General features: G+C 50.5%; 1 protein-coding gene across 3 annotated transcripts in view; it reads right to left on the reverse strand.

Annotated features, from left to right (window-relative positions):
• Nucleotides 1-10507: 10507 nt before the first annotated feature.
• Fbxo31 (F-box protein 31) overlaps nt 10508-14475 on the reverse strand; it is a 35627-nt gene continuing 31659 nt past the window's right edge. For all 3 annotated transcript variants that reach the window (XM_028880811.2, XM_028880812.2, XM_037206319.1), the window contains one exon: nt 10508-13858. In XM_028880811.2, coding sequence (XP_028736644.1) covers nt 13636-13858 — 223 coding nt within the window. In that variant the 3' untranslated portion in view covers nt 10508-13635. The remainder of the gene's footprint in view (nt 13859-14475) is intronic.

A 14475-nucleotide genomic window follows, 5' to 3' on the forward strand; every position in this document is an offset into this window, starting at 1 on the left:
AGGTCCCAGCAGAGGATGTAAAGAGTTGGTGAGGAGAGTAGATGAGCCAGGCCATAGTGGTCGGGAGAATCTTGCAGCCTGACTGACTAGCAGCCAGAATGCTTCTTTATTTATACAGAATTTAGTAAGCAGGGATACATTCATGATGTTCCAAAACATAGATCATATCATTTTTGTTTTTGGACATGTGCTTCACTTCCTTTTGCTCATCTTTTAGTCATCATTAATAAACTATGATAAAACAGAGTTATCATTTCCAATTATTTTCCCCAAGTTTTGACATCATTAATAAACAGAGTTAACATTCTTATTCATTAACCCAAAACCCAATTTTTAAGAATCTAGAGGCATATGACAGCCTCTTCTCAGGCTGGTAGCTCTGGTTGCTTCAAGGACACTAGACCAAAACAAAATCTTCAAGCCACCTTGGGCATTTTGCCATGTCTCAAGCAGTGTATTATTAACTCTTAATGATCATAGTGCCTAGGGAAAAGCCCTCAGGCTAAAGTTGCTGCAGTTATTATTCAAATTCTGGCATAAACAATGTTTGTATTTTATATCTTTATAGAATTTGTCTATTATGTCTAATCCTGGCATTCTTTTGTTTCTTGGCCATATAACACCACAGTGGCTCTGCATGTGCTAACTTTTCTAAGAAAGGGGGGTCCTGACATCTCATTCTTTTATCATCTTTCCACTCCATACTTTGCTCATCAATATGTCTCTGTGTAGGGCAGGGGTATATACCACATAATTGAGTGTACAGTAGGAAGAGGTCCATAATCTGATGTGTGGCCAACTCCTCTAGCCCACCGAATCTTGTTGACCTTTTAAAGTTTACTTCATTTTGATTATCTTGTTCCTGAGTAAGTACAAGGACAGATGTTTCAAGAATGTCTCATAGCCTCATGAAGAGACCTCTGACTTCTTTATGTGTCACAACCTCGAGGGGGGGTTGCGGAGAATAGTATGTTCAGGACTTCCCTCGGGAAGCTTAGAAGCAGCATTCCTGGGAGAAGGCATAAATGATTCATAAGAAATTTTCCATTAATCCAATATCCCCGAATTGTACAAATATTAAAAGTCCCTCGAGTATGCAACAGGAGGAGATGAAAACCAAAGGTGGCATGGCAGCCATCATGCGGCTCAGCTGTGCTGGATCTTTGTCAAGCAGCTGTGCTGGCTTTATGACTTCTGCCGTTCCATTCAGATATGGCTGTGCCATCCGAGGTTAGGGGACAGCACACACTCATCCTGTGATGGTGGGAAAGCAAGATGCTGCAGCCACTATCAGACCTAGGCAGGATGTTTTTTAAGTATTTGTTTATTTATTATTTTATTTATTTATTTATTTTGGTTTTTCAAGACAGGGTTTCTCTCTGTGTAGCTTTGTGCCTTTCCTAGAACTCACTCTGTAACCCAGGCTGGCCTTGAACTCACAGAGATCCGCCTGGCTCTGCCTCCCGAGTGCTGGGATTAAAGGCATGTGCCACCAACGCCCAGCTCTTTTTTTTTTTTTAATTAAGAGATTTTTCTATTCGTTTTACACATCAGCCACGAATTCCCCTGTCCTCCCTCCTCCCGCTCCCCACACTTCCCCCCCCATCCCATCCCCCATTCCCACCTCCTCCAAGGCAAGGTCTCCCCTGGGGAGTCTGCAGAGCCTGGTACATTCAGTTGAGGCAGGTCCAATCCCCTCCTCCCTGCACAGAAGCTGAGCAAAGTGTCCCAGCATAGGCGCTAGGTTCCAAAAAGCCAGCTCATGCACCAAGGACAGGTTTGGGTCCCACTGCCTGAGGGCCTCCTAAACAGTTCAAGCTAAACAACTGTCTCACTTATCCAGAGGGCCTAGTCCAGTTCCATGGGGGCTCCTCAGCTATTGGTCCACAGTTCATGTGTTTCCACTAGTTTGGCTAGTTGTCTCTGTACTTTTACCAATCATGGTCTCAATATCTCCTGCTTATATAATCCCTCCTCTCTCTCGTCTATTGGACTCTTGGAGCTCCACCTGGGTTAAGTATTTATTTTATGTGTATGTGTGTTTGCCTTCATTTTTGTATGTGCACCACAGTGCCAGAAGAGGACATTAGAGCTCCGGAAACGAGTTATAGATGGTTGTGGGCTGCCTTGTGGGTGCTGGGAATAAAACCCAGGTCCTCTGAAAGAGCAGCTAGCTCTTGTAAACAGTGAGTCATCTCTCCAGCCCTGGGCAGGTTCTTCAGCTGTGACCCCACAGTGCCTGTCCCTCTCTGAAAACCCTAGCCACACAAAAGATATACCAGGGTATGTATGACTATTTATAAAACATCCAACTGTGAACAATCCAAGGTCCACCAGCAGAGAGACAAGCTATGAGGTGCACACCAGAGTGAGTATTCAGCCATGCAGGCGTGTGAGTGACAGGTGCAGCAGGGTGGGGGAACCCCAACATGGGCAGGTGTATAGTCTCAACAGGGAAATGACTTCTGTAGGACCGATGGCTGTAAGTGGGCAGCCCAATCGGCCCCTTGGAAGGATAAAGCACAGACAGGTAACAGCACGCACTATTAGATTTCTGGAGGATGTGCAGGTGTGGAGATACAACCCTGTAGTCCCAGCACTCGAAAGACTGAAGCAGCAGGAGCATTTCAAGCCAACCTCATCTGTTTAGAGACATGCCGTCTCTCCAGTATATATCCCCACGGAAGCACTTGTAAAAACACACCGAAAATGGCCCTGAGAAGGGACTGAACCCCTCCTGTGTGCATAGACTGGACACTCTGGAAGGGGGAAAGGAGTGAAGTACAGGTCAATTTCGACATGGAGGGATGACAACATTCTGTCCCCACTGTAGGGCTTAAGTGGCCCTCATCTCAAAAAAGCAAATAAATAAATCCATGCACTTGCTGGGATAGCTCAATGAGTCGTAAAGCATTTGTCCAGCATATGCAAGGTCCTGGGTTTAATCCCCGGCATAGCCTATAAACAAACCAATTCTAGCCAGACGGGAGTGGTTTGCTCATGCCTGCACTCAGAAGGCAGAGGCGAGAAAGTAAAGGGCTCAGAGCCACCTGGGCTTCATGAGGGGAACACGCAGACAATCCTACTATCCAAAAAAATGCCTGACAAGGCTCATCTATTTGAAAAGGTTTCTAGCTCTGTAGCCTTGGGCAAACAATTCACCTCAAGTTTCTGCTTCCTCTCCTACCTATATTCACAGCCCCACATTGTGAGAGGGGTCTCCTCTACCAGCATTTGGTAAGGCTGGGGCTGCAGGGGAGCCTCTCCCTGGACAGAACCCCTTCCAGGGAAGGGCCAGGAGCCCACTACTTGGAGGGATGCAGACAGACAGACAGATAGACACTGGTTTACCAGGCAGGAGGTGGTGACTGAAGCAGGACAAGGTGTCAGACATATCTCCTGTTTGCAAGAGGGTAGGGAATGCCCTCACTCACAGAAGCTGCCCCAGAGGACATAGGACACTGCCTTGTGCTATCTGTGGACTTGAAAGCCAGTCAAGGCTGTGCACGCACTAAAAGTGTTGTCTTGGCTCAGGTATTGTGGGCTGCAGTGACCCTGAGCCCCCACTAGAGGTCACACCACAACCTCTTTGAAAGGAATGGTTGGGCCATCAGATTGACAAAAATGCTGTGCCTTGGAGATTGGAGCGCTAGACACCCAAAATAGGAAGCAGGCTACATCAGTGCCACGTGACAGGTCACGACCCCTCCACAAGCCCCCATCTGCAGTCTCAGCTCCAGAAAGCATGCAGCCCTGCGCTCATGGCTGGCTGCTATTTCCCATGGGGCAAAAAAGCCCAAGTTCAGACTCAGGAAAGAAGAGGATGGTGGAGCCACCAGATAGCTTGCTTTAAAGGACTTCAGAGCCAGGAATATACCTCAGAGGCAGGCAACTTCCCTAGTGCCATCCCACTCCTGTGAAAACAAGACTATTTCAGAGAGCTGTGTGGAGACGCCACATCCGCCCATCACCAGACACACCTTCCCCATGCGGACACCAGTGTCTTCGTGTCCTGACAGGAGCCACTAATGGCTCCTGCATTTCTGATACACCTGCACCAGTGGCTCCACCCTGGTGTAGGGCAGAGGCCCAACATTTGCCACAAAGCAGCAATAACTGCATGCTTTTTAAATTTTATGTTACATCCGTGTGCATGTATCCGCTGTGTGTGCATGGCTGTACACGTTTGTGGAGGCCAAAGGTTGACATGGAGTGGTTTTCCTGTTTCTTTCCACTTTTTTTCATATATATATTTAAAACATTTTAATCATAAAGCCAACCCAGACTTATATAACATGTAATTTTTTTTTTTACTTTTATTCTTTGCAGATTACACACCATGCATCCCGATCCCACTCATCCCATATCCACCCTCCATCCTTGCAGCCTCCCCCAAAAAAACAAATTTTAAAAGAAAAAGAAAAAGAAAAATCCCGAGGAAGCTGAAGTGCAGCCTGTTGAGACACACAGTTCACCCTTCAGTCCTTTCATCCCCACATGGAAGTGTTCATGGCCATGAGCCCTTGGTCTGGCTCTCGGCCTCTGGCTTCTGCTGCGCCACCGATGCTGGGCTCTCACTGGGGCTCTCTTGGATATTCTGTTGTTGTCCTGTGTCATGGGGATCCTGCAGCTTTGGATCTGTAGGCTCATCCCCTTCACATGCTCCAGCAAATCACAGATGGGGTGGGTGTTGGGGTGGGCCAACCCACAGCCCTTGTTCTGGGCCTGGGTGGTAGCTGGGTTGGTCAGCCTGCCAGCTCTCCTTCATCCTCATTCACTACCCAGGTGAGCACTGCCTCAGGCAGCCCACCCAACATAGCCTGCAGCAAAGAGGGGGACCAGTTCACCCAACACAGCCTGCGGCAAAGAGGGGGACCAGTCTGCCTGCTCTCAGGCTCTCCGGTCCAGCTCACCCACACTCACACCATCAGGGCTAGCTCCACTGTGATATAGATTATTTCAAGGTGTGTTACTTTTGTTTATGTTCTGGAGCATTTGTTGAATGATGCAAAGATGTGTTTGATTAAATAAAATTCACCTGTGGCCAGGAGGCTGCGTCAGCAACTAGCTGACAGGAAGTGGTAGGGAGGAGCCAGGTGGAGAAGGTGTTTTAAGCAGGGGGGCTTTGTGGAGGACATGAGCAAGGAGAGGTGAGTTAGTTACTTGCTACTCAGCCTCTCTGAAGAGCAGAATCCCCCCTTAACCTTTGAATCTTGAGTTCTTTAGAGGGACAGAGGTTTAGTTAAGTTCCCTTCGTAGCTTTTTGAAAGAGTCAGTGCCTGAGGGAACAGAATTCCCTCAGGCTGTGGCTCTTGGCATAACCAACCACTGCTGGTAGCATGCAGCTGTGGATTCGAACAGTGTGGCTTAAAAGGCAGCAACAGTTTTTTAAAAAGGACACCACCATTGTCTTGCCCAGGCAAGGTGCAGGGCCCTCTCTCTCGATTGCTGTAGGGGACATTTGAGGGGGCGGCAGGGTCAGCTCTCCTGCTCTCATGGCCTCAGAGCAAGCTCACCTGCCCCACTGACAGCAGGGTTAGCTCTGGTGTGCTGCCCTGGTAGGGTTCAAGGTCTGCTGTAGCTGGAGGGCTTCTCTCCATGCTTACTCTTGATTTCTCAGAATCCTTTCTTACATGCTATGTCCTCTTTAAATCCAAACCTCCCATTTTTGATAACAAATAAGTTTTTCCAATAGCAATCTCAGAAGTCACCAGAAGGAAGATGGGGCCCCAAGAACAACAACTCTACCCAATCCAGAATGATGCCATGGTAATCATCATCATACTACACTTCTTGCCAGAATTTCAGACAATCTTACCCATTACTCTAAAACTTGCTGCAGAACCTACAGTTAGTCTAACTGAGATTTAACTATCTGAGCTTTCTCACAGTACCCAACAGAGATAACACCACCCCCTAACGGCAGGAAGCAATTCTAAGAAAACGACGCCCCTTCTCCCTTAGGTTTCATAATTCTCAGGGTTATGGATGACGGTTATAGGGTTGGGGGTGGAAGAAAATATTAACTCAGGATTGTAAAAAAAAAAAAAAAAAGGGGGGGGGGGGGGGGAAGAAGAAATGGAACGGATAGGTATAAGATATGATGGTAAATCATTGTATATACTAGTAAACAAACTTAGTAAAATAGCAACCTTAGATAATTTGCACTGTAATTTGTACTGTTATAGAATCTTATATGTTGATACAAATGTAGACTATTTTTATACTCCTGTTTAAGATAATTTGTATATTGATACAAATACAGAACTATATTTGTTATAATGTACATATATTTCTACTCTTATTTGAAACATTTTTATATTGATACAAATGTAAATTTATATCTGTCATACTTTATATATGTTCTACTTCTGTTTAGGATATTCGGTATATTGATATATATTTAATATTATTGTCATATTGCATATCGCACTATATATTCCTACCTCTGTTATAAATATCTTGTGTATTGTCACAATTTTGAAGTCATCGTTCTTCACCATACATTTGCTTATAGACTGTTTACCTTATTTACGTGAAGCCTTAGTCCTTAGGTTATTTCGATAGATAAGATTTATAGATTTATAGTCGCCTATGCTTGTCATCTCTATAGTTACGTTAGTTAGGTTATCCAGATTTACAGATACATAGGTTAGATGGGCAGGTAATCTTCAAACACTTCATAGACCTGGAGAATATGGCATTTAAATAACTTAGAATTCTGTTGACGTGAGACACAATTGCTCCTGGCTGCACCAATTGATCCCGAGAGAATGTTGGGCTTCTAAGACATTTCCATTTGGAAGTTTGTCTTTTGGCACAAAATGGCCTACTGGGCAAAGAACTGCCCTTGCCTTGATGGCTGACAGTACAAATGCAATGCTCTCCTTTCTGGACAAGCGGGACACAAGGAAAGCGACCACTGTACTCTGCCAAGACAGGGTAAGATGGTCTTTCAGAAATCCTGCTTCTGAAAATGGTCTGTCAGATACTCTAGGCCTGTAGCCAATTTGAATGCACCAACAATGCTGAGAAACATTAGGTGACTGTCCAGGCTGCCAGCTGTCTTGGTCTACTCTTGCAAGATTCCCGAAAGTTGCTTGCATCCATCTACCATTTCTCAGGTACCATTATGTTCCTTCTCAGGTCTTTGATGGGATTGAAGACTAGCAGTTATAGTTACAACTTGGTATATATAATATCTTAGATAGAACATATTAAGTATTAGATTCAGGTTCTTTAGGATAGGACACCTTTGAATGATCTTTATAACATGCTGTTTACCTATGCTCTATACTTCTCTGGATTTTAGTATGTGTTTCTTGCTTGATATTGTTTGCATTGGTTGTAGTTCCATCTTATCTAGGTCATTATCTCTCATTATTTCTGGACAATATTTGATAACCATTCCTTTGTATATAGTCTTGTATTAGTTTAGAACCTTCTTATTTAGACAAAAAGGGGGAGATGTAGTGGGTAGCCATTCCAGCTTGGATCTGGAAGTTCCAACCCCCATTGAGACTCTGGCAACTGTCACGCCTACGAGGCGGGGCGAGGGGAGGCACCGGGGGACCCGAGAGCTGGATGGGCCAGCGCTCGCTCTGGGCGCTCTCTCGGTGCCGGGAAGCTGACCAGTGCAGATTGACTGTGTAGAGCTCCAGAGAACACCGCTGGACTGCATTACACCTTCCCCAGACCCTGCGACCTACCCATTACTTAATTTGTGAGTTACGCCATTAAATAAATATCCTTTTAACTACGTGGAGTGGCCAAAATAATTTCTCCAATAGTCTGCTCTCCCGTGTGCTGCAGCTGATGAAGGGCAGGGCTAGCTCTTCCACTTTCGGGACCCCGGAGGCAGCTCTCTTGCCTGCTACAGATGGTGGGGAGCATCTTTCCCTCACCCATGCCATCACATGGCAGATGAGTGGGGGGCAGGATGAGCGCTGCTGTTCTCACGCCCTCAGAGCCAGCTCACCTGCACCCCCAACAACAGGGTCAGCTCTAGCGTGCTGCCCAGGTGAAGTGCACACCCGTGACGAGGGGTGGGGCCACCTTTCCTGACTGCAGGGGGCCAGCTCTCCTGCTACAGTATCCAACACGGGGCAGCGCCAGCTACCCAGGACCAGCGATGGGCGAGACCAGCTCAGCAAGGCCCTCAGATTTCAACACTCGCTTCCTATGACCACTGCCCCCACCACCCCGTGGGGACACGAGCCGTAGACGTCAACACAGATACCAGCCACAGCAGGACCACACAGACCCAGACATGACCCTCAGCAGCAGCGCTGGCCCAGATGACACCATGGCCCTGGGTGACAGCACAGGCCACTCAAATCAGAATAGCCCTGGCAGCAGCATGGCCCCTGGACACCCACATCACCCACAGGACCACAGGTTGTGGCCTAGACCCTGGGCATCCGTGTGGCCTTTGGTGGCAACATGGGCCATAAATGTCAATACAGCCCCTGGCTGTGGTAGAACCACAGACTCAGGCATGGTCTTAGGCCACAGCCTGGGCTCAGATGTCACCATGGCTCCAGGTGGCAGCACAGGCCTCAGACATAAACATGGTCACAGGTTGCGGCCTAGACCCTGGGCATCCATGTGGCCTTTGGTGGGTGGCACCATGGGCCACCAGACATCAACAGACCCCAGCTGTGGTGGGACCACGGACCCAGACACGGTCCTCAGCAGCAGCCCCGGCTGAGATGTCACCATGGCCCCAAATGGCAGTGCAGGCCACTCAGATCGGCATGGCCCCTGAGGGAGCATGGCCCCAGACACCAACCTGGCCCCAGGTGGCGGCCCAGAGTACAGGCCTCTCTGCATGGCCCTCAGTGGGGACAGGAGCCACAGGTATCAACCCATGGCTCCTCAGCTGCTTGGGGCCTTGGACCAAGATGAGCCCTTGGCAATAGCCCAGGCCCAGACATCACCTTGGTCTCAGGTGGCAAGCAGGCCATTCACATCAGCCTGTTCCTCACTACCCTCACCTCTTCAGATCTGCCTCTCCCCAGCCCATGAACCGCTCCACCTCTCTCTTCCACCTCTCCACCCTGTACTCACTCACCAACCATAATGGTGTCTGACCGCCCGGTGCCATAGGCAGCAGGTGGTTCTAGTCGAGTCTGCCCCCGCCAGCCGCATGGCATGGTGCAGGGCTGTTGCTGTGTTGCAGCCCCACGGCCCAGGGCTGGAGTCCCCTGGTGGCTCCTAGTTGAGTCCTGTCCTTACCGACCACATGGCATGACACAGAGCTCTGCTCTCTACATTTTAAAAATTCTCAAAGTGTGTTGTGTGTGAGACAGGGAGAGAGAGAGACAGAGGAGGGAGAGAGAGAGAGAGAGAGAGAGAGAGAGAGAGAGAGAGAGAGAGAGAGAGAGAGAGAGAGAGAGAGAGAGAGAGAGGTGGCTGGTCAGAGTAGCTTTTAGAGTCGGTTCTTCGCTCTGCTGCATACATGAGCTTTCCAGCTGATTCTGTCCTCACCTCTCATCAATGGAATGCTGGGATTAGACTCTAGCCGTGGCATCTGGGTTGTTTTGGTTTTTTATGGATTCCAGGGATCAAAGCTCAGGTCTCCTGACTGCACAAGCACCTGTATTCACTGGGCCACTCTAGGGGCCCCTCCACCTTACCTTTTAAGTCAGGTTATGTCACTGAGCCCAGAGCTCGCTCTCTAGTCAGAGACCCCCAGGGGTCCTCCTGGTACCGCCTCCAAGTACTGGGATTACCGGCCCATGGGTGTCGGGGAGCTGAACTCAGATTCTTATGCTTGCCAAGCCACAAGTTTATGTGTGAATCAGTCAAACAGAGCTGGTTTGTTCTTACAGTCTACATAAACATAATACTGTGTCTCTTCCAACATCCCATCATGCAACAGTGATCCATGCACATTGGCCCTGGGCTCTGCCTGCCCATGCCCTCTAGGTGGCTAGGTGCTCCTTCCTCAGCTTTCTTCAGCCACCCAGAGAGGCATCAGAGTTCTCAAAGCTGCCACCCTGCTGTGGACGCCTGGCACAACACTTCACCGATTTTGTCCATCAAGGGCATGACTGCCCTCCCCGAGTTTCCTTTGTGCCTCGGGGGTGTTGGGATGGGGCCAAGGATACCGGCCAGCGTTTTTTACCCTGATCCTTCCTCATGTGCAAAAGCTGAAGCTTCACTTTAGATCAGTGTAGGGGGCTGGAGAGATGGCTCGGCAGCCAAGAGCAGGCTGCCCTTGCAGAGGACCCGAGTTCAGGTCCCAGCACTCACGTGGCAGCTCAAAATCATCCGTAACTCCAGTTAGGGGATCTGACATCTGAATTTTTCGGGCACCAGACATGCGTGTGATGCACACATGCAAGCAAAACACATATATAACATTTTTAAGTGTGTGTGTGTGTGTGTGTGTGTGTGTGTGTGTGTGTGTGTGTGTAGAAGGCACAGCCCCAGCCACCCCTCCTGGGGGCCCCCATCCCCATCTTAATAACACCCCAGAGAAACAAATCACAAGGCCCACAACAAGGCTTCAAAAACAGGTTTACTGAAAGGAGAAACAACCCCACATCCTAGGTGACAGAGTCACAGGTGATGTCAGGCCCCAGACGCACAGCAGCTACTGTTCCAGGGCCCTTCCCTGATCCTTAGGCAAAGCTGAGCTGACCCGAGAGGGCTTCTAAGAGCCACTCTCTGTCCAGAGCTCGGAGGCATTCCAGACAAACCACATCTTCCAAACAGGCTTGTGAGCGCAAGTAACTGGGCTGAAAAAGCACGTTCTGGTGGTTTTTTGTTGGTCTCCATGCAAACACACAAGATCCAGCCACAGAAAACTGTCCTGTGGGTGCCTCAGTGTCCACCACTAAACCCCTCTTTGAAGGTTAGCCATATGGGCCGAGGGGCTGTGAATGCCAGGGCCTCGTTCGCAAGTTCTAAACCACGCCCTCCTATCTGTAGCTTCTCCCGGGAGACATCTATCCCGCTCTTCCCCAGAACCACAGACTCAGTCTATAACTGCAAATGGGTGATGATGACCTGAGGAGGTTGACACTCTGCCCAATCAGGACAGAAAGGCAGGGGCAGAAGGAGCTCAGCACCCCCAGACGCTCTGCCCAGCATCACATTACAGGTCAGGTGCTTGATGTCGCCCGTGCATCACTCTCTTGAGGAAAAGAGACCCAAACTAGGAACACAGGTGTCCTGGGGGGTCACAAAATCCTGACAGCCGAGGAGGATGGTTCCTCTCCATGAATGCCCACAAGTACTAAAAAGTGAACATACAATGCGCGGGTGTTGTTCCCAGCAAGCTTGGCAAGCAGACAGAGCCACTGGAGGGCTGGGATAGAAAGCCGGCAGCTGGGGAGGAGCCCCGGCTGTCCAGGCCCAGCAGTGCTCAGCCCCCGAGTTCTTGGTGAAGGGACAAGTCTAACAAGTGCCTCCGAGCTCATCGCATGATGTGAGGAAGGGCTGGCTGACCAGCATCTGGCCAGGAACTGCCAAGCACCCACTCTATCGGTAGACATGCGGGGACAGGGAGGACCCAAGAGGAGGCGCAGGGATGCTGCGGAGCTGACAGCCCAGGGCAGAGGGGCCCAGGGTCTGAACACATGCCACAAACAGCCAGGCAGTGGATGCCAGAGGGACAAAGGTGAGTCAGGACCTAAGCAAGGAGTCTGGGACTCCCAGTACTGGCCTCCCAAGGGCGGACTACAGATGCTGAAAGTCTGAGAAATGATAGCCAACGTCCTGCCACTGCCTCAGGGCCTGAACACATCAGGGCCTAAAGAGACATCAGCAACATCCTCACACACAAGAACTGTCCCCACTAGAAAAACTTCCTGAGGCTTGCACCTGACCTCAACCACACACACACACACAGCAGAGCAGGCCAAGTGTGGAGACCCACAAGAGGCCTTCTCTCCAACTTCCATGGACTATGCAGCCTGAGTAGCAAAAGGATAAGGCCAGCCAACAGTTCTCACATTGGGGGTGAGGTGGGGGGGTGGCAAGGGACAAAGACATCTATCTGCCTCCTGTAGAGTACCTGGGCCTGGCTGTTCCCTACACTGGGCAGCACTGTTTGCTCCACCTCCATCCAACAGTGATGCCAGCCCTTGTCAACCCTCACCTGCAGCAAATGGGGCATGCGTTCAGGAAAGCCAACGTGTGGCTGACTAATACATGTGACCGCCGTTACTTAACTGGAAGTGCCTGGGGACACTTTAGAAAATTCCGAACTACAGCATCCCCACAGTAAGCCTCGGGGCCTGGGTAAAATGTATTCCTGATTTTCTCCAAACACAGCGAGACCAGAAGAGCAGCCACCTGCACGCCCAGCTGTCCGGTCTTCATAGTCACAGTCCCCACCGTCCAGAGCCTGCCTCATTTGGCACAATAGGAACACTCATGACTAACAAAGGAAGTAACAAAAGGCTGGACTTCGTCCTACAAAAGATGCCAGAGGCCAGAACCCAGCCCCGGCAACTCGCTGCAGGCTGTCACAGCACCTGGAAGAAAGCTAGCATCCCCAAACCAGTGCACAGGGGTCCTTCGCCCGCTACCATCCTCGTGTGGCCGCCACCTTCCTAAGGTCTCTCGCCAATAGGCTGAGTTCTGAACATCAAGTACAAGGGCTCACCCTCAGGGTTGAGCCGCCAAGGTGGGAGGGGCGGCCTAGAAGTCTGCTGAGGACTGGAAGTGCTTTCGGGTGTTCCAAAGGTCTGAGCTCTTGGTCTCTGCCCCGGGGGAGACACTAATGTCCTCAGAAAGGGTTCCCAATACAGACATTAGCACGGCCCAGCACTCAGGGTCTCTGACCAGATGAGTCCTCAATTAGCAAAGATCCCAGTGCACTGCCACACACAAGTGTGACCGTCTAGAAAGAGGCCCCCTCTCTCTGCTGACACCAACGCTGTGGGAGGCACCTGCACAAGCATGAGGTGAAAGCAACAGGGACGTGGTGTCCAGCAAGGACAGGCCCCACAAACAGACAGGGCCAGCTCTCCATCGTGTGTGTGGAAGACCAAGGGAGTGGTGTGTGGCTGCTGGGGACAAGCAAGTGGCTGGCCTGACAGCTTGGCTCTAATGCTAGAGCAGGTGTGACGCAGAGGACACCAGGGGGCCAGGATGGAGGCAGCAGGGGCACTCCCTGGTGGCTCCTATCAGCCAGAACAGGAAAACAGGTCATGGTAGAATGCCCTTGTCTAAGCAAGTTAGTGAGGAAATAGAAACCCATCCAGGGTCCCTGGGCCCGATACTCCAAACTCCACTGAGGCCACCTTCCAGCTGTGACTGCCAGGTCATCCAAAGGGAACAGGTGCAGCAGAACACCTCCCATGATCCATGGCGGCTGGGTCATAACCTTCCCTAAAGACAGATTCACTTTCTCCAGAGAACCTGAAGGCATCCATTTGACTCTCTGTGCCCCAGCCACCAGCTTAGTCAGACTCCCCCTGGCCAGCTGTTTACTCCCCCACGGTGCTCACTCCTCTCCCTCACAGCTACCGACAGATCAACTATACAAGAGTATGTTACACACTATACAAGAAGTGCCTCGGGGCAAACGGGGCCCTCGTGAGGAGGTGTGCGTTCATTTCCAAAGTGCATGCTTCCCCCACCCCAGGCCCCAGGGCAGCCTCTCCGCCCACGTGGAGGTCAGGAGGTGAGAGACTGGATGTTCCTGAGCATCTCATCAAAGGCCTGTGGCGACGGTGCATCGGCATTCTGGAAGGTGGCCTGAACTCTGCTGTACAAGCTGAAGGACTTCAGTTCCAGCCAGAGAAACCCAAAGCGGTCCTCATCAAACAGGACGAAGACTCCAGGCGTGCGCTCAGGACTGGTGAAGCCATGGCCAGCGATGAGGCCTGTGCCGTAGAAACTAGAGAGACAAGGGAGCATGCCATCAGAAGGCGCCCAGAGAGCAGGCGCCCACACCACATGGGGCACACATACAGTGCACACTGTGTTCCAGAGCTCCATTTCCAGAGCTCCAGCCACACCACAGCAATTAGCCAGTAAGCAGCACCCAAGGAGGTGGGTTAACCCTTACAGGGTTAGGGTCAGGCTCAGGTCCCTGACTGAACTCTGTCAAGGATAAGCACATGGGAGCCCCAAGGGCTCTGAGCCACTTAGGTAGTCTGTGTGCAAGAGACCAAGATTTGCCTATCTGTGGCCCAGAAAACATTGTGGCAACTGAGGTAGGAGTGCCAGGCAGGCCCGCCAGAACTCTCCCATGCCCCTCCCTGTACCCAGGGACGAATCAACTGACAGACTGCTCAGGAGAGCAGAGAGAGCATCACACTGGATCAGAGGCTTCTCAGATGGGGGAAAAGCTTGTTCTTCTCCAGAAGGGTAATCAATGGCCACGGTACCTAGAGAGGGCCACAGAGGCTTCCTGCCTCAGAGTGCAGGGGCCTGGCCCTTACTGCTCTTTGCAAAATGGCTTGGATGATGGGAGGGGGGCATCATGAGCTGAAGACAGTGGCCAGGGCTAAA

This window comes from Peromyscus leucopus, chromosome 5, assembly GCF_004664715.2.
Source record: "Peromyscus leucopus breed LL Stock chromosome 5, UCI_PerLeu_2.1, whole genome shotgun sequence".
In the NCBI taxonomy this organism is placed as follows: Eukaryota; Metazoa; Chordata; class Mammalia; order Rodentia; family Cricetidae; genus Peromyscus; species Peromyscus leucopus.